The sequence below is a fragment of the Heptranchias perlo genome, chromosome 18 (assembly GCF_035084215.1).
Source record: "Heptranchias perlo isolate sHepPer1 chromosome 18, sHepPer1.hap1, whole genome shotgun sequence".
Taxonomy (NCBI): domain Eukaryota; kingdom Metazoa; phylum Chordata; class Chondrichthyes; order Hexanchiformes; family Hexanchidae; genus Heptranchias; species Heptranchias perlo.
Window position 1 is genome coordinate 47,507,574 of NC_090342.1, and position 20,139 is coordinate 47,527,712.

The 20,139-nt window shown below is 42.4% G+C and overlaps 1 protein-coding gene across 6 annotated transcripts in view; it reads left to right on the plus strand.

Moving 5' to 3' along the window:
* prickle1b (prickle homolog 1b) overlaps positions 1-20,139 on the plus strand; it is a 138,888-nt gene that overhangs the window by 116,103 nt on the left and 2,646 nt on the right. For 5 of the 6 annotated variants that reach the window (XM_067999863.1, XM_067999866.1, XM_067999864.1 and 2 more), the window contains exons 2-7: positions 4,453-4,637; positions 9,896-10,009; positions 12,491-12,628; positions 14,735-14,938; positions 17,419-17,605; positions 18,729-19,595. In XM_067999863.1, coding sequence (XP_067855964.1) covers positions 4,506-4,637; positions 9,896-10,009; positions 12,491-12,628; positions 14,735-14,938; positions 17,419-17,605; positions 18,729-19,595 — 1,642 coding nt within the window. In that variant the 5' untranslated portion in view covers positions 4,453-4,505. The remainder of the gene's footprint in view (positions 1-4,452; positions 4,638-9,895; positions 10,010-12,490; positions 12,629-14,734; positions 14,939-17,418; positions 17,606-18,728; positions 19,596-20,139) is intronic. The other variant, XM_067999867.1, reaches the window with a different exon arrangement.

The following is a 20,139-nucleotide window of genomic DNA, read 5'->3' on the forward strand; positions in this document are numbered from 1 at the left end:
CTCACTAGATAAACTCCCTGAGCTATCTAGTTATACATTTTCTGTATAAATAGCCGTTGAACCAACTTGGCAAACAGTAGAGGATGAATATTCAGTTGGAATTCATGGAATACACAAGATTATATCTGGGAATTCTGAGGGCTGGCATTTTTTTAGTGCCTATTCAGGGTCGCCTCACTATTGGGGCATCAATTTTAACTCCACCTGCCCGCCAAGAAACTGGACGGGTGGGCCATTAAAAGTGACTGGGTTACTTGCTCGCTCGCAACTCGACCCTTTCCCAACATTGTCTATTTTAACCTGCAGGGCTCTACATGTGTTTGTGGTGCCTCCTGATTACTGTGCAGTGACTCTAACCAGAAAGTACATGGATCTGGACAGCGGGAGGTGGTGTGATTGGGATCGCCTGTGATGCCTCCCATGACTGAAAAGCTCACTGACACTCAAATGCATAGGCTCATGCTTGAAGAAAGGCCACAGGTGCCTGCAGAACCAAAGCCCAGCTGGAGAGGACGGGAGAAAATGGAGAACCCATCTCAAGGAATACATTTTTATTGCAAATTATTAAATGGACATGACTGCACAGTCTTCTTGCAGGAAGCTAGCTGAAGTTACACTGCAAGCTCCAGCAATCATTTATTTATTTTGGGTTTGCTTTTTCCATGTTCTATTTATTATCATACTTAAACCCTTTTAATCGCGAGGGGTCTCACAATATTCTCGTTACATAGACTCATTCCATTCGAGCATAATTTTTGTTTTCAAATTGCAGTGTCCTTCAGTATATAGTTGAAGAATTGTTGCAGGTGGAAAACCCATAGTTCTAAGGAAATACAGGAGCCAATCTCTAGCTTCAGTAGCTGAAGTAATTCCCCCCCTAGATCCACTCCTGTCAAAGACCAGCACATAGTCTGCAGTTTGCTTATGGGCTGCTGAGGCTCCATATTCTTTTTACAGAAGACTAATTCCAACTAACGTTGAAGAGGAAAAGAAAATCAGTTGATTCTAGAGTGGTGGCATGTCAGAGCTTTAGCCCGCCAACATGGACTCAAATAAAGACAGATGAAAAGCTGCAAAGTACAGACGGTCACTAGAACAAATCAGGCCCTTCCTCAGGACTGGATTTGGAACTGGTAGGACGTGCCTTCCTGGGCACCTCTCCCCACAACGCCAGTTCGTATTCTCAGAGTGCTATCAGTGGAGGTTAGGTACATCACCATAGAGATGTATCCAGAGAGATCTCCCCATCATGTGGTCAGATACCCTCCCGACACTTACTGGCTGGGCTCACGAACAATGGCCATTCGGGTACGGTAGTAGAGGGGGCCAGCTGTCTATGGGAACAAACCTCAGTAAGAAGGCTTTATAGGGGGACTTCCCGCAGTGTTCTCCCGACCTCCCATAGTAACCATTCTTAGGCCAATAATATGAAATACACAAAACTAAATCGTAAGAACTGTACAGTAAATGCCCTTTCTTCCTTTTTAAATACACACACTGCTTGGTACACTACCAGAACATATAGACCAGGTTCCAGGTTTGATCCTTGCTCTGGGCTGAATTTACTGATCTCGAACATAGCAACTGTTGGAACATTACAATTGGGCCTGGGTTAAGGATGGGTTTTGATCCCTGCCCAGTAAGTGGGACTTACACGATAACAGTAATGGGTCTGGCTATGTTACTTTCAGAGTTCACATATGGTCACTTGGGCAAGATACTGGAGGGTTGCCAATGCCCATGGAACTGTACCCCAGCAGGAATCACCACTTCAGGAGAGGAGAAAAAGTAGCACAGGAAGAAATTCCCGCAGTAATTATTGTTCATCTTCTATGTCATGTGATACCCATCTTACTTTTGTGTCAGTTAATGAAACTAGTACAAAGTGCATTGCTTGATTAACTCTGAACTTCAGCAGAAGAATAATTGGACCTGTGTTCAATTCTACAGCATTGTCTCAACAGACATCTTTCTCCCAGCTTTTTCCCCTTTGGCAGCTTCTGATTCATCCTCCCTCATCTCATCACTTCCACTCCACAATTGACAGGCAGAAGCCACAATTCAAGAGTCAAGTGCACATCCTTTTGTGATGGAGCAATATAGTGGATAAGCACACTGCCCTTTCACCTTTGGGAGCAGGGTTCAAATCCCACCCAGACTGATGGGATAGAAGTCACCTCTCTGACAACTGTTTAGGCAATCTGGGCATTCAGCAGCATGAAATTTGGAACAAATTAGCACTAGTTTGTTAATCTTACTCAGCGAGGCAAAGGGATAGTCAGTATGGGAAAGGTTGAGGATGATTTTTCTGCCGGGGTTTGTAAGATGTGATGCTGAGGCAGAATAGAGAGAGCTTTACTTTGCATCTGAGTATGTTATACCTGACCACGGAATGCTCTTAAGTTTAAACTGGGTGGGAAAAGTGTTCCACGTGCCTGCATTGACATCCCTCATGTTGATAAATGCAACATCATGTCCACATCCTAAATGGACCTCCTATGTCAGCTGAGAAGCAAGCCATCCAACTGAGGCAAGTGGTGGGCAGCCCTGGAACGTTCTGGAGCAGCCCGGGATCACTTTATTGGAACATGTGAACACATTTTTGCTGGGCATTTAAAAAAAAATTGAGGGGAGATTTACTTCACACAATGAACCGTGCGAACACCAATTGCAAACATTTTGAGGAAAACGCTTGTTCTGCTGATTGAATCCAAATCTGCTGATATGTCACAAGGTTACAACCACCATCATCACGTGATAACTGACTTGATTTACAAATCCAGCCTAACCTTTTGTACCAGGTCTAGTGCTGAAGACAACAATCAGCTAACCAAATAATCTATCTAATCTTGGAGTCAAAATTCAGGTATTAAAAATATCCCGCTCGAGCATGCAACTAAGTAAGCGAGAGAATCAATCTCAGATGTCTCATTAACAGGCCAACTGTAAGTGCTTGATGTGAAATATGTTTGAATAAAGTCAGTGGGCATTCTTGACAGAAAAATGTTAGTTCCAAATCAAACACAGCCAGCATTTAATGAAACCAGGACAGCTATCCCGCAGAAATTAGCTGTTGCCACCTATCATTTGTATGATTATGTTAAACTTGTGCCCTCTCGTTACTGCTGCTGACAAACTCCAATGTAAGAACTTGGCTTCCTATACCACAAGACAGTCTCCGTCACCATTGAAATGGATGAGAAAAGCACTCAGGGATGTTGGATTTCTAAACCATTCTGACATTTGCTATATAGTTTACATCCTTCATCTGCGATATTACTGCATTATGTGAGTGACTAAAATGGTGAGGCAGTATGGCCCATTTTTTTTTGCAGAATATAGCATTTTTGGCCATTTTATTGGCAAGTACACATGGCCAAAGGGCAATTTATTCCAAGTTGGTGCAATGGGATATAGCCATTATCACAATGAAACTCAAACCAGGTTTTTTTTCTTGTTTTGGTATATTATGTGGCAAATCAACAGAGTACATCTGGAGACAATTGTAACAATTACACAAACCTCACAAATGAAAGCCTGCTGCTTGTTAGGGCTGCAGAAAGGCTTGGGAATTGAAATCATGCTGTGCAATATTAGTAAGGAGCACATTAACATGTTTGCATGAGATTCCTCTGTCCGCTATTTTAACACGGCCATTAAACCATTTACAACAAATAGATTGATGCCTTCATTAAAATAGCAGAAAGAAGAATTTCAAACAAACTCCTTAGCGTGTTCCTTACTAATATTATACAGCACATGTCAACTCACTGGAGCAAAATGCACTGAGGTACCACTGGACTTGATACAGGTTTCTGGTTGGTTTATGCTCCACTAATCCTGGTTTGCCAATGACAACAACTTGCATTTTATACAAACAGCTCTTAACATATAAAAAGGTCCCAAGGAACTTCACAGAGGAAGAATGGAATGGATGTCGAGTCACTGTGGGAGAGTTAGCAAGAGGTGACCAAAAACTTGGTCGAAGAGATAGGTGTTGCGCTAAAGGCTGAAGCAAAAATGTTGCCAGATAGTTTCACAGTGTGACTGGAACTACTTCCCCTGTCTTTCTGAAAGCAATTCACTCTTGCTGCTGGATGGTTCGTTACTACACATTTATCTATTGAAGAGCAGGAGTTCATTTTTAATCTAGATTTGGGTTTACTCACGCTAATTCCCAGAGTAAATGTACATATTTACTACTGCGTAAAAATCCTGAAATATCTAACCAGTACTTCAATTGCAAAGAGTGTCCATTTCTGTTTAACAGCTGAATCGTGCCTGTTGGATGCTAACCTTCTCAGGAACTATACGTAGTGCATATTGAACATTAAAGCTTTTTATGCCGTCTATGATTATAATATGGGTACTTTTTGCATCCAAAAAATTCTATGTATTTTCACCGACTCAATCTGCAAATGATTAACCTGCACGCACTTTGTGTCTTCACAGAACCATTGTGTGCTGAATCATAGCTGCCCATTGGACCCCATCTCAGTGTCATCATGGCTTTAGAAATGGAGCAAAAAGTAAGCAAGCTGACTTTTGGATTTCAGCGCAGCTCGACATCGGATGATGATTCTGGCTGTGTTTTGGAAGAATATGCATGGGTTCCACCAGGTCTAAAGCCAGAACAGGTAGGCCTGCCTGATCTATCTCACATAACCACGCATAAGTTCTGGAAGGACTATTTGATAATGTGGGTAGAGGAGAGGTGGGAGAGGGCCTCTGGCTAAATCCAGGTGGGAGAGCGCCTCTGGCCAAATCTAATCCTAAAAAAAAGTCCCTTTCTTCCCCACCCCAAACCATCTCCTTAAAATTTTTATTTTTTAATTCCCTTCTTTACGTCCCCATCTTCAGCTCAATGCTGTCCTCCTTTCAGGGAGACACGCCTGGTCCAACCTGAAAGCTTCTGCGTTGCACATCCCCACCCACCATTGTTATTCCATGTTGTCTGATGGGAGAGAACTCAATGTCAATTTATTTATTTCCCAAACACAAAGCATGCTGACGATACTCTATTCAGTGAGCAAGGAGGGAACAGGCAAAAGTGTGCAGAGAGAGGAGAGCTTTGAATATCAATGGGAAGTCTCAGCACAAGAGATTACTGAGCCATGCTCAAAACAAATTGTTTTAGGTCTTTTTTATCTTAGTGTAAAAAACCGTAATCATCATTAACATTTTAAAAGATACGCTGCGTTTTTAAAGCTTGATCATTTGCCATAACTAAGACTAATAGCTAGAATCTCTCTCTTGGCAAGTGATAGAACATTACAAAAATTAACTTGGTATATTTCTGACATATCTATATATAATTATACACCTACAAATGCCCAAAAAATAATCTTTCAAAATAACAACTTTGATTCCAACCTTTAAAAAAACTATCTTGCTGTGCCCACTGTTCCATGGGATAAAGGTTGGCAATTGTTTTAATGTGTGTTGCTGCTCTCTCACAATGGCTGAGCTAAAAATATAATGGTAAAGTGTGTTGGAAATTATACCTTTCCGATCTACTGAACTAATGAAAGGAGAGTATTTGTTCCCAGTGAAATAAAGGCATAATTTTCCCTGTCATGGAAACTGGGACCTTAAATATCCCGTTGGCTTTTCCTTAATCTGTGTGGAACAAATGATTCTGTTAAAGGTAATGTTTCAAACAAATCCTTTATGTAGAAAGACAGGGTGTTGATGTACACTGAAAAGCACCACGTGCAGCTAACCTTTTCTGAAAGTAATTTATTGTCCAATAATCGGGCATGAACTTTGAAGAATGAGGCACTGTTAAATTTTTGATATATGGTACAGGTGCACCTGGATTAATGGTCTTTTGCTTTTGAAAATGGGGTGATTGTTTTAGATGCAAATTCCTTTTACTAATTGACAGGTTCTGAATAACAACGTATGTTGACATTCCCCATCTTAAAACTGCATCATGAACTTTTCAGAGACTTGCCTTGTCATTTATTGAAACAATACCGCAACGTACAATCGGCGCTTAATAAGATGCTGGGAAGGGGAAAAAAAAACAAACGTTATTGTCACAGAAATGTAATCCTATAAAATCTTAAACACATAAGTGAGATTGATGTGTTCCTGGCAGCAAAAGGACTCACTCAGTTTAAGTAAGCTTCTTTAAAAATCTTAATCAAACACACAAGCATTGATAACGGCTTATTGCAGAGCAGTGTAGGTTTTGGAGATTGGGCACGTGTTTCACAGATCTTTATTTGGTAGGGTCAACAACGGAGGTAGCTGCTTTTGAGCAAGTTTGTTAGTTTTTAAAGTGTTTTAGATTAGCAGATTTCCAATGGCGAATTCAAACTGTAGCCATGAAACATCAATATTACAATAATGTCAAAGGTTATCCGAGAGCTGTTCTATCAGGTCTTAATCTGTCATTCAAGGTTTCAGCAGCAGTTCTGTCATGGATTTTATGGATACTTTTCAGTTGACTATAGTGCAAGACAACTTTTAATTTATCTGTTTGGCCCACTGCAAAAAGAACTCTTTGAGAAGAATGGTTTTTTTTCTCTCTCTCTGGTAGATCAAAGAGTTTGTATCAGATTCTCAAAGCCTAAAAGTTACCAATTGTATATGCTGGGCCTAAACATCACTCTAAATCACTTACCTTATTTTATTCAGATAAGCTGACAGTCTTCAGGCTGTCTACTGAATGCTTAAATGGGCATAGTTGAGTTTCAGTCATGGAGTAGCACTTCTGGTAGTCGTGAGAAGTCTGAGTTTTCCCTCCGCTGTGGAGGTGGATCCTTTGCTGTCACACATCTGTAAATGGAGAAGAAAATTGGCACAAAAGGAAAGAAGCAAATTGCTGGGGAAATTTTTTAAAACTGAGACAATGCAAACATCCATAAAGCATATTATTAAATTAATTTTTTTCATGGCAGTAATTTTATAGTTACATTTTAATGTAATGTAATTTATTGTTCTGGATATACCATCCCAACTAAAGGAAGTTCCCGTCACATTTTATTTATAACTGGTGAAGTGGCCAATTCTGAACAGTTCTGCTGACAATGTTTCTTCTATCAAATTCTTCTCTACTTGAGCCAGTTGACAGCTTGCCTACACAATGTTGGATCAGGGTTCCTCTGGCCAAGACTTCTCTTTTCCTCTTGGCCCATTCACTTGACTACAGTTGGTTTGTTTCCTGTCAAAAGTCAGTAGAGTATTTAAGGAATTGTACATCAGTATTGTGCTTTATTGGCCAATGGTAACTCAGTAGGCATTATACCATGCCCATTTACTAACAAGTCCAACGCTTCGAATTCAAAATTCTCATCCTCATGTTTAAATCCCTCCATGGCCTCGTCTCTCCCCATCTCTGTAACCTCCTCCAGCCCTACAACCCTCCAAAAACTCTGTGTTCCTCCAATTCTGGCCTGTTGCCCATTCCCCACTTCGTTCACCCTACTATTGGCGGCCGTGGCTTCAGCTGTCTAGGCCCTAAGCTTCTGGAATTTCCTCACTAAACTTCTCCATCTCTCCACTTCTCCTCCTTTAAGATGCTCCACAAAACCTATCTCTTTGGCTAAGCTTTTGGTCACCTGTCCAAATGTCTCCTTCATTGGCTCGGTATCAATTTTTGTCTGATTATGTTCCTGTGAAATGCCTTGGGAAATTCTACCACCTTAAAGGCACTACGTAAATGCAAGTTCTTAGCGGTGTTGTTAATTTTCAGTATCTAATCCCATTCTCTAGATTGGTATCAGACACAAATTCCTAATACACTCTGAGGGAAGAGAATCTGTGCATGTACAAAATGTTATACACATTAGCATTCCCCCTCGGTGTCAGATTCACCAAAGTTTATATTTCTATTTAAGAGCTATGTGTGGATCTGCATTGCATTGCCAGCTAATTAATGAAAAATGGATCTTAATGGGAATGATGAGGACTGCGCAGAACATTTAATAAGAAAGCCCAATGGAGAGAACTGTATGATTGGATATATTGCAGATGTCAAGAACTGATATTGTGTGAGTATCACACAGTGTAACAGTACCTTTTTATAGACTCCCACCTCCTTCCTATGAGTTTTGCCCTTTTTTCCATACTCTGCAAGATGAAACACTACAAATCTCTACAGACTGTGTACGGTATATCTATGCAGTTCTTAATGAAATACAAGCATCTTTTTATTATTTGGTTACACTCTTTGAGAGGGTTTGCTTGATAGTGTCGATGCAGATTCATGTAACTTTTTTAAGCCATTAAAGCCAAAAATGAAACCGACCAGTGCTGCTCTCAGTCCACCCCCCGCCCCTCGCCAGCCTCATCTGTCGTCCTTCCTCCCATATGCCTGCATGCAGATTTTCCTTCTTCCTTGAACATCATGCTCTCTATTAGTACAGCTGAAGCCAATTAATTTGAGGTGCCCCAGTTGAAATCAATGGTCCCATATCAGATCACCCCCGGTAAGCGCAGAGGCTCATCATGTTCTTCTGCTGTGAAGATTTATGAGTTACGCTTCAATATTTTGCTACATTTGCAGTAATTGGGCATAAACTTTTGGTTAATACTCATGCAGACATGTGTTTTAATTTTGTGTGTGTTCATAAGTTGTAATAAAAATATGTTGTCTGTTGGGAATTGATTGAAACACGAGAGGAAAAAAACTCTCATATAAAAGAATGTCCTCATTAAGCATGATCTCATTAACTCATGTGAACTGTACTCCCACCACAGCCCACAACATTAAGGAATGTCCCACAGAAGCTATGGGAAATAATACATTTTGTGCTAGGGCAAGAAAGGTCCAGGAATAATGTTGTCAGCTCCATCTGGGTTAAAGGTCTAGAATCAGAATGGTCCCATTTTAAAACTGGAGGGGTAATAACTGTACCATCCTCAGCCTGTTTACATTAACTTCTTCTCTAGTCCCCTCCCTTCTCCCAGCAGTGTGCTGCTGACTTTTGATCCTGTGTAGGAGGTATCTCCTTAATTTTCCTGTACAAGAGTCAGTTTGGAGACCCCCAGTTGAGAGGTGTGCAACTATAGAGCCCCATTTTATGGCTGGTCTCTCATTCAACCTGCAAATAATTATTTCCAATTACCAGCCATTATCTTTGATTAGAATAGCCCCACGCCAGATGCTGTACTGTAATAAATTAGTGGCTGTACAGTCAGCGAACCTGGTGTCTAGTAAAATGATGGCTAGAACCCAAGGCTGGAAGAAATTTCCTTCAGCTACACCCAGAAGCACACATGGAAGCAATGAAGGCAACTTGCTTGGATGAGCTTTGCCTGTGGGAGATCAGAAAACCTAACACACTTTTCTCTTTTAAGTCTACTGAATCTGTACAGCCTGTGGGACAACTTGGGTTTGTGTGCAGTGGTTGTTTTCTGGGCAACTTCACACATTATCTTGGGTAATTGCTGACAGAAATGTGGATAATTTTCACTGCTGCGTCAAATAGCTTGGAAGGGGCAGGCAGGGGTAATAACCACATTAAACATGCATAATTTATGATACCCCTAATTGTCACTGCAAATTGCATTCCAGAATGGCAGCTCTGCAGCTGTTGGGCACTGGTCATATCTGAAGCAATCCAATTTTGCTAACTTCAATGATCTCTGGTCCTTGTAATGGTCAAAGGAACATAAATCCTGTCGGGCTCCTGTTCAGTGTAACATCACACCAATCCCATAAATCGTAAATCCCTGTTTAAAAAAAAAGTCAATAACTATATGCGTTTGGAAGTTACTTAATGAGAATACTCCCAATGTCTGGTGTGCGACCAATAGAAGAAACTGATGGAATCTGTAGATTGCGTGATATAACGAACCATTTTGTAGTGTGACGTTTCTCTGTTGAGCTGACTTTTTAAGCTTTCAGTTGTGCATTTATTCTCCTTTTTGACCCCAACTACAGGTACAGCTATATTTCTCGTGTCTGCCAGAAGATAAGGTCCCTTATGTTAACAGCCCTGGAGAGAAACACAGAATTAAGCAGCTCCTGTACCAGCTACCACCCCACGATAATGAGGTAAAAAAAAATCATTTAAAAAAAACACAAGCCCCACTCACAGACCAGATGTTCGGTATTTATAGGCCCGTTACAGAGAAGGGCAAGAAAAGCGAAATCCCTTTCTCTTGCCTTTCCTGCCTGCCGTGGCTACCCAGATTATTGTGTAAAAAGTTTAAAACTGTCGTAGTAATGGTATCCAATCCATAAAGCCCGCAATTAGTACTTCCTGCACATGCTGAATTGTTTTAAAACTATTTGCTCCGAAGCAAGCATTCCTTGTGCTTTTGTTAGCGAGCGTTGTCTTCCCCTCATCTTATGTTTGTTGTATATAGCCCCACTTTCTTGACACAAGTTGTTTTTATACTGTTTGCTGCCACCCTTTAACCGTCGTCCTGTGCCTAAAATTCCAAACATTACTTTACTGCGGGGGGGGAACAGGATGCTTTGTAGCAGCGAGATTCTGCGACTTGAAGGAGGCATTGTGTTCCAGTGTACTTGTTGTCGGAGAGGAGGGCCCTTTCCTGAATAAATAAGCCGCAGCTCATGTTTTAATCCAGTCCACATTTCACAATTACAAAAGGCCTCGTAGTAAAACAGAAATGTGCTTTCTGGCAAGGGGCTTAAGTTGTAAAGTGCTGCAAACAATTATCCCTTTCTATTTAAAGTCCTTCTTTGGTCATTTAAGTGTCTTTTGGCTGGGCCTCTCTGCCTTTTTTTAAAATCCAGCACTTGTCTAGCCGCCTACATTAGCGCAGTTAACATTTTGAAAAGTGCATTCGCGACTCATATGTCCCACTTTAATCAGAAGCTGCTTTGAGCTAATATCATCACCTGTATTTTCCATATACTCCTACCTAGAATTTCTGAGTAGGCATTAGTAAACTGGCCTACTATGTGTAAGCAACACCCTAGTAATATTAATACTGTAAATAAAAGCATTGTCACAACAAGCCCTTTATTTACTGATTTGCAAAAACACACAATTGATCGTCTAGTATAGACGAGATAAGATTTCCCCTGGTTGTTTTGTGTTAGTGTTGTAAACAATAGCAGGAAGATTTCCTCCATCCATGGTCTCTATTTCATAAAAGGACAGTTTCAATAGAAGTTGTGATCAGAGGAAAGTTTCCTGCTAGATTTAGGATGTCACTAACAAACAGCAACCAGAGGGAACCTTCCGCATAATGGCAACTTTTATTTTAAGAATACAATATTTTGTAAAGAGTTTTTTCAAGGAAACTATCCTCCTCCTCTTCCTCTGCCCCCCACAAAAAATTGACATTTCATTTTATTGTTAAAAGATCTGAGATTTTTACAATTTTTTTCCTGTCCTGTGCTGACTGTTGTTGGGATGCGGATCCGATGGTGCTTTGAGCCCTCTAGTACCGTACATAGGTGGGCCATTCCTCATGTGTGAGTTTAGCTTTAGACAGTAAGTGTTGGTAGGCTAGTGAACCATGGAGCGCATTAGAGGCAAGCCCAATCCTGTCCTTACTTGACCACTGTCCACTAGGGGTCACTGGATGGGGATCTGGACTGGGAACCCTGCCTGGTTTGGTTTTCTTCTCCAGCCCAGGGTGCTAAGGCCAATTGTGGTACCTCAATGTCAACCTGGCTCCGAGTAGTTAACTCAGCAGAGACTGGGGATTGAACCTGGAACCCTCTGGTCTGGAGCAGTTAACTTCCGTACCGGGCTTTTACAAATCACAAGATGATTGAGGGAGCTCAAGATTTTACAAATTCGATAGCTAAAGGGTCTATTGTAATAGACCACCATTGTTGAATGCCACAGAATGGCAGAGGATACCCCATAGAGCTCTCTGTCTTATCCATGCCACTGTGGGGGAGTGTTAAGCGGAAATGAGGCACTTCAACACGGGAAATTTAAGAGTCATCCGAAGAGCCATCTCCTGATTTACAATTCAGTGTCACACTGGTAGAGGCCTGAAGGTCTCCTGAACAGTTAAAAAAAATTCTATAAAATGTACATTAGTATCTAGCCATTATACAAAGAAGCCAGTGAAAAAAGTTTGTACAGGGGAGAAAAATGAATGGCTGGGTACCCTAAAAAAAAAATCCCGTACCCCTGACTTGGGAAAGGGAGGGTGGGGGGGCTTGGAGCTGAGAAAGATGCATCAGTGGTGGGATATGAGTGCGGAGCTGGAAAAAGTGAGTCCTGGAACTACCTGTAACACTACTGCGAGAGGCAAAGCAGCGGAGCTAGGGCACTCAGTGTTGGTACAGGAGGGAGCAGAAGTTGGGTAAAATGGGTCTTCATGGATGGGGGAGCGGGAGGTGGGAGGACCAGGGCTCTATCATGGCTACCAAAACCGAGCTGATATTTTTTCCCCCAATGATGATCTGATTCCAGTTAGTATGAACCCATGGAGGACTGGTCTAGTGCTACATTTCTTTGTTAAGTGCTTCATAACCGGTTTAAATGATGCAGGTTATAGGTAGCTGCAGAAAAATAATAAAACATTATTGTGTGTTCTTTAGGTGCTTTACTGCCAGTCACTGAGCGAGGAAGAAAAGAAAGAGTTGCAGCTGTTCAGTGCCCAGAGGAAGAAAGAGGCACTGGGAAGAGGAACTATCAAACAGCTACCAAGAGTCCTAATGCATCCAGCTTGTGATCAGGTACAAGGAAGCAGTTACCTGAAAAGAACTGTATTTGGTGCAACTAAAATGATATATATCTTTCCCCTTCAGTTTCTCTATCTCTTTTCCTGAAGTCACTGATTCATGTTCGGATATGGTGCCAACCAACACAGGTGGCCATTTTGAGCCAATCAAGGTGACGTTGACAGGCATTTCAACTCCTGAAGGTGACGCAGCCGAGTCCAATCCTATATCCTCACCCGATGTTTACGTATACACTTCCTAGCTGGGGTCACTGGGAAATTGTAGCATCTCCACTGTCACTGAACCAGAGACCTTCTGGTCTGTATGGCTCAGTTTTGCACTGCCTTTACCAATTAAGCCAGTGGGGAAAATCCATAAATAAAATAAATGCAGTATACTATAACATAAAATGCCTTAATTTTCACACTATATTGCAACAGCTACGGTACATTATTGAGAATCCCAGTAGGACTGATTATACTTACCTCCCCTTATGGTTCACTGAGTTTATTTAGTGAGTAGCTGAGCCCCATAGAGGCAGGAATAACCTAGGTTCACTCTATGATCTATGCTGAGTTAGCTGATCTCAGCTGAAATGCTAGAATTGGACTCAGTGTCCCTGGGTTAGGGAATGAGGGAGGGGCGGAATTCAACTCGGATTTCCGTTCATGATCGCTATCCAGTGACTCCTGATGGAAGTGGACAGGCGTGGAAATCTGGTGAGGACAGAATTAGGCTGGCCTGTAATGGTCCCCTTGGTTGAATAGCTGTGCACACAAGAATAATGGTCACTTTACACAAGGTATTGAATTGCGACTGGCACCTGCAAATCCATATCCCAGCAAGGAGGCAACACCTTCAGGAGAGGAGGAGAGAAAATTGGCAGAAATATAAAATTGCTGTGTTCACTGTGGGAAGCATATTCAATGAACCCACCCAGCAACTTGCTTGATTCTCACAACTGCTATTAAAATACTGAGCATTACGTAGCTTACACAAACCTAACTAGTATAATCGACTCCTACTCCTTTCAAGCAACAACAGTTTAATGGGCAGTCCATAGACATGTACAGTACTGCCAATGCATTCACGAGGGATTTAATAATGTACTTCAAATGCCACACACAGGGAAGATTTTTGTAAAATTAAAAGAATGATTAAAGTCAAACGAGAGTTGAATTTGATTTAGTAATTAGTAACATGTAAGACATGTACTTCAGCATTCATTTACTGCTTAAAAGGAGAATAGTCATTCTGGGATTGATAGGCCTGTCACCTTCATTTGGTTTTAAATAGAGTTGCGCAATGTCTCCATCATGTGTGTCGCTAACATGCCTGCTGCTGATAAATTTACACTTATACATGTAAAAGATTTAACTACATGAAAACTGGAGTGCCCCTGTGTGTACTGCAGAAGCTCCAGCTGCAACACAAGTTTCCTATCAGCTGACTGGGCTGCTCTGCAATAGAGAGTACAGCGAAGGCTGTTCTTGACTGTTGCAACAACCCAGCCTGACAGTAAACCTCCACACACCAGGCCCAGTGTCACTAATCAAGGAGAAAACCTCCATAATCTGGAGTGTAAACGTCCTTCTTCCTGTTGTGCTGCTTTTTAGACTGCTTATCTCTCCCAAACTATGCACAGAAACGAGCTATATTGAGGGCTATTGTGTGCCTGTAGGAGCATTGAGTACCAGTCAACACCAGAGAAGAATGGGGTGTGTGTTTATGATTCTTTAAGGCTGCAGATGTGAAGGACAGGTATTGGACCCTGTGGGCACTGTAAACGGGCTTTCAAGATTGTTGGTTTTGGTGTGAAACCCTTGATGCTTGAAAAAATTGAAATCACAACCAACTGACTGGCCTTGTTGAAACCACTGTAGTAACAGAAGAAGGGTCTTAACAATTCTAGGAACCCTGCTGATGTGACTCTAGATAGACAAGCCAGGTTCTCTGTTTATCTTGGTCCACTTACTACAGTGTTCTCTTTCATTTTTGGCTCCTAATAAATCTTTTGAGATCATTCAAATCGGGCACCGATGTAATGTTACAGGATCACGATCAGGGGTTCAGTTTCTAATTCCTTCCACCCCGCGCCCCCCCCCCGATTGTATCTTCCAGTGCGAGGAGAAGATAAACGGAGGCGAAGTCGCAATATTTGCCTCCAGGGCTGGCCCCGCTGTTTGCTGGCACCCAGCGTGCTTTGTCTGCTCAACCTGCCAGGAGCTCCTCGTCGATCTTATCTACTTTTACCAAGATGGGAAAATCCACTGCGGCAGACACCACGCTGAACTTGTGAAACCCCGCTGCTCTGCCTGCGATGAGGTGAGATGAGGTGTATAAAATCGAACTACTGAAGTGACAATTTAATGCTCAATGGCTGTCCTTCTTGGAAGCCGTCCACTTTCTATAATGATAGGGAGATGAATATGTGATATTTAAAGTGGGCCACTAGTACTGTATGTAAGAAAGAAAAGAACTTGCAGTTATACTCAGCACTTTTCACGGCCGTAAGACATCCCAAAGCACTTCACAGCCAATGAAGTACTTTCGAAGTGTAGCCACTGTTGTAATGTAGGAAACGCAGCAGCCAATTTGCACATAACAAGGTCCCACAAACAGCAATGTGATAATGACTAGATAATCTGTTTTAGTGATGTTCGTTGATGGATAAATATTGACCAGGACACTGGGGAGAACTTCCCTGCTCTTCTTCAAATAGTGCCATGGGATCTTTTACGTCTACCTGAGAGGGCACATGCGACCATGGTTTGTCGTCTCATCCTTAGGACGGCACCTCCAACAATGCAGCACTCCCTCAGTACTGCACTGGAGTATCAGCCTAGATTTTATGTTCAAGTCTCTGGAGTGGGACTTAAACCACAACCTTCTGACTCAGAGGCGAGAGTGCATGAGCCACAGCTGACACTGTAGGAACTTTGGTTTAGATTCTTGTGGTCAGGATTGCAGATTCCAGGGCTAGCTGAGATGCTAATCTGCCAGCAGGAATAGCTCCAGCGTTCTGTAAGCTCCTCTTGCATGATGTGTTTCTTTGAGACCCCACGTGATTTCCCACTGCAGCATTGGAAAAATAATCATTTCCCACAGGTTTACTGTAAACGCTCAAACTTCATCTCTAAATAGCTCCGTCCATGTCCACACACGCAATTTCCACTGAGTATTGGCTACAAGCCTTTAATTAAAAGCACTAATAGTAGGATTAAGCAGCTAAATGTAAATCGGATGGCTCAGTGAGTTTATCCAATAGGTAGTTGAGTCAATTGGAACAAGAATGTGTCAGAGTCAATCTCTGGTCTGTGCTACATTCACCCACTTTATCAGGGGCAGCAATACAATTGGCACCAATTCCCTTGAGTTAAGGAGGGGGTAAAAATAATCAGTTTAGGCTTCCTACTCCTGATGGTTATTCAGCCACTGGAAGGGAATGTGTGTGGGTATTGGGCGAGGATGGGATTGGACTTGACTATGATGCCCCCTGCCATGATAAGGAGTTAGCAGGAGTCAGGGGTTTCTAGACAGCTAAAGCATGGGGAGAGCATTTCTGGTCTTCCAAGGCAAAAAGATCTGAAACCTGAAACCTCCCAATGAATATTGGGCTAACTGTAGAATTGTGCTTCATGCCATTTTGATACAACGGGTTATTGGAATTCTCAGTTTGCAGTAATAGATAGCACTATTTGTGGTTTTCAGCGACAGGCAGTACACCTTGGCTGCTGAAAGTGGCAAGTTTGGCAAGTTTCCCTTGGCGTCGGCTTCCGGCTGCGAGAGATCTGTGTGTTGGGAACTGGTAGCACTGAGCTCAACACGCAAAGCAGGTTTTAAACCAAGGTCTTACCTGACCTCAGGAGAGCAATAAAAGATCCCATGCCACCGATCAACAGGAGAGGAGGGAGTGCTACTGGTCTCATGGCCAAACATTCCTCCCCCAGAATAGCAGAGAGAAAAAAGAATGAACTGGGCATTCATCTCATTGCTGTTTGTGGGACATTGCCAGCACAGATTGACTGCTGCATTTGCCTACAAGAGCCACTGCATTCCAAAAGAAAGTAATTAATTGTCAACAGCATTTCGAAACAAGGCACTGTATAAATTCAAGCATAATTTATTTTTTGTTTAGTGTACTCCAGATGCCTGTAGAAAAAAAAAGACTTCACTAGCAATTCACACGAACAACAACTTGCATTTATATAGAGCCTTTAACGTAGTAAAACGTCCCAAGGCGCTTCACAGGAGCGATTATCAGACAAAAATTGACACCGAGCCACATAAGGAGATATCAGGACTGGTGACCAAAGGCTTGGTCAAAGAAGTAGGTTTTAAGAAGAGTCTTAAAGAAGGAGAGAGAGGCGGAGAGGTTTTAGGGAGGGAATTCCAGAGCTTGGGGCCTAGACAACCGAAGGCACGGCTGCCAATGGTGGGGTGAAGGAAAGCGGGGATACACGAGAGGCCAGAGTTGGAGGAGGACAATCTACAAATAACTGTTTTGCACTGTATGCAGATATAGACTAATGGTTACTAAGTCCTAGATGTGATTTAAGTGTGTGATTGAACAGAATACTGTAATCTTACTGTCCTCTGACTTATGTTTACCTAGAAGTTAGCAGAAAACTTTTATGCATTCTTAATCTAGTTTCTAAGAACCTACAAAAGAGACACTGTCTAGATTTTTTTTTTAAAAACAGAATATTTATTTACACTTCAGTTTAAATATGAACTGCAGAGAGCCACAAGGCACCTAAGAGATTTGGACACTTGCCTAACAAAGCGTTCTTCTGGAATTTCAGATTATTTTTGCCGATGAATGCACAGAGGCTGAAGGCCGTCACTGGCACATGAAGCACTTCTGCTGCTTCGAGTGTGAAACTATCCTGGGTGGACAGAGGTATATTATGAAGGATGGACGCCCATACTGTTGTAGCTGCTTCGAGAGTTTATATGCAGAATATTGTGAAGCTTGCGGGGATCATATAGGTAATCCAGTATTCATTTTCTTATATAATGCCCAGTTGCAATTTGAAAACTCATATATAATTACAAGTTTTTTTTAAAGTGTATTCACACATTATTACTAGTTATTTCAGCTTTCTGTTTCAGATTTGTAAAGTTTAGCCAATGATGATGGGCAAGCTTAGGTCGTAGACATCAGTCCAGCAAATGAGAAATATATGCATGTTTTGTACATGAACACCTTTTCCTAAAGTCTGTGGACGGTTGTAAGAGGGCAAATAAATGACCAGAAGCCAAACTTTGTTTGTGTCATATTCCTTGCCTTGGTCAATCAGTGGTAGATTGCCATTGTGTTCAGCCTCATTTGGATAGGTGAGCGTCAGCAGATGTGGGGGTAGAAATTGGTATGTGTTGTGGGCGTAAAACAGGCACAAAGCATATCAATTTAGCAGTAGGATGGCCTGCACCCAATCTGTGCAGGTGTTGGTCCCGCTGCTAAATCGTGGGGCCCATTTTATCGGCATTTCGGGTGAACATCTAAAACAGGCATTAGGTTCCTTGAATATGATAATGAGGGGACGAACACCTGTTTAAGGACCTTTTGGAGATATTCGTAAGCGCTGAGCGGAGTAGGCACCGGGCCTTCAGGAGTTTGCTGCGGCCTAACCAGTGGCTACCAACAAACAGGCAAGCTTTAAGCTTACTTTAATGTAGAACCAGGGGGAGCAGGAATGTTCCTCCACAGTACTCCTGCCGGCTGTGATTGGTCCCCTCCCTGCTCCCCTCACCCCCCCCACCCCGGGATTTACCTGAGGGCTGTACCGGCGAGGCAAGCAAACAAAAATTGAATGCTCCTGAGGGGTGAGCTACCTGTAGAGGTGTAACAGTTGCCGGCAGCTCACCCAGAATATCTAGACGAGGCCCGAGGCTCACGTAGCATTGAGCCCGCGACTGAAAACGGGTCCGAGACTAATTTCTACCTCATGGAGTGTGACTTGTTTATAGCCTTCAATAATGTGCTTTGTGTGTGGATACCCTTCCTCAGGTACATTAGAAGCGAAACACAGGCAAGCTAGAAGTAACAATCAAATCGTGTCTCAGATTGTGTGTTGCTTTTGTTTATGTGAAGTATTTTTTTTAATCGCAGGAGTCGATCACGCACAGATGACTTATGATGGGCAGCATTGGCACGCCACCGACAAATGCTTTTGCTGTGCTCAGTGCAGGTCTTCACTTCTGGGCTGTCCTTTCCTCCCAAAACAAGGACAGATTTTCTGCTCGAAAGCCTGCAGCCTGGGCGAAGACATACACGCCTCAGACTCCTCCGACTCTGCCTTCCAGTCTGCACGGTCGAGAGAGTCCAGGCGAAGCGTGCGAATGGGAAAAAGCAGCAAGTCTGCAGATCAGTGCCGGCAGTCACTGCTGCTGTCCCCTGCTATAAATTACAAATGCCCCGATTTCTCCGGTAAGGGCGATGACCCCCTTTCTCAACAGATGGACGCCCTCAGCCTCACCAGCCAAGCTGCGAGTCTCAACAATGATCTCTTCTGGAAGGGGAGGATGGAACCAGACACACCAGAGGAACATGAAGAATGGGCTGAGCATGATGACTACATGACCCAGCTGCTGCTTAAATTTGGGGATCGGGGAATCTTTCAGCAGTCCAATGAAGACAGCAGGCAGTGCGAGCACTGGATATCAGACAGTGAAGCCAAAAGTAAATTGGAGCTGAATGGCCATAATAGTCAAGGCTTGGTGAGCAAGAAATATGAATCCAACATGTACTGGGCACAATCCCAGGACAATCTGGGAGATTCAGCCTACGGGAGCCATCCAGGTCCTGCCAGCAGTAGAAAGATTCAAGAGCTTGACATTGAACACGGCGCTGTGGGCTACAAACACAATCAAAACCCATGGTATGAAGACTCGCTGGAATGCCTGACTAATGAGTTAAAGCCGGCAGAACAAAGTGTTCGAGATTCTGTGGATTCTTTGGCCCTGTCCAATATTACAGGTATCAAGCGCTCAAAGCATTAATTAACTGTATCAAAAATTATAGAAGTGTTTATCATTTTGGAAAATGAATTCACATATTAAATTTAGGAAGTATTTACAACAAGAATGCCATCTTTTGGAGAGTTTTTTAAAAATTGTGTAGCCAGTGAGCAATTAAAAAAAAATAGTTGGAAAGTGACATTTAATTTTAGTCAAGACATTGATTTTCACTGTCTTGTGCTTAAAAGTGAAGCAACATCAGAGTGTACAGAAACCCTTAACTATTTCACACATCATTCCCTTGCTCCTGGTGGATAAAAAAATGTGCTTGGTCAATACGATGTTGACAACTTGCATTTATATAGCGCCTTTAATGTAGTAAAATATCCCAAGTGCTTCACAGGAGCGTAATCAGACAAGAAAATTGACACCGAGATAAAGAAGGAGACATTAGAACAGGTGACCAAAAGCTTGGTCAAAGAGGCAGGTTTTAAGGAGTGTCTTATAGGAGGAGAGAGAGGCGGGGAAGGCGGAAATTTAGGGAGGGAATTCCAGAAGCTTAG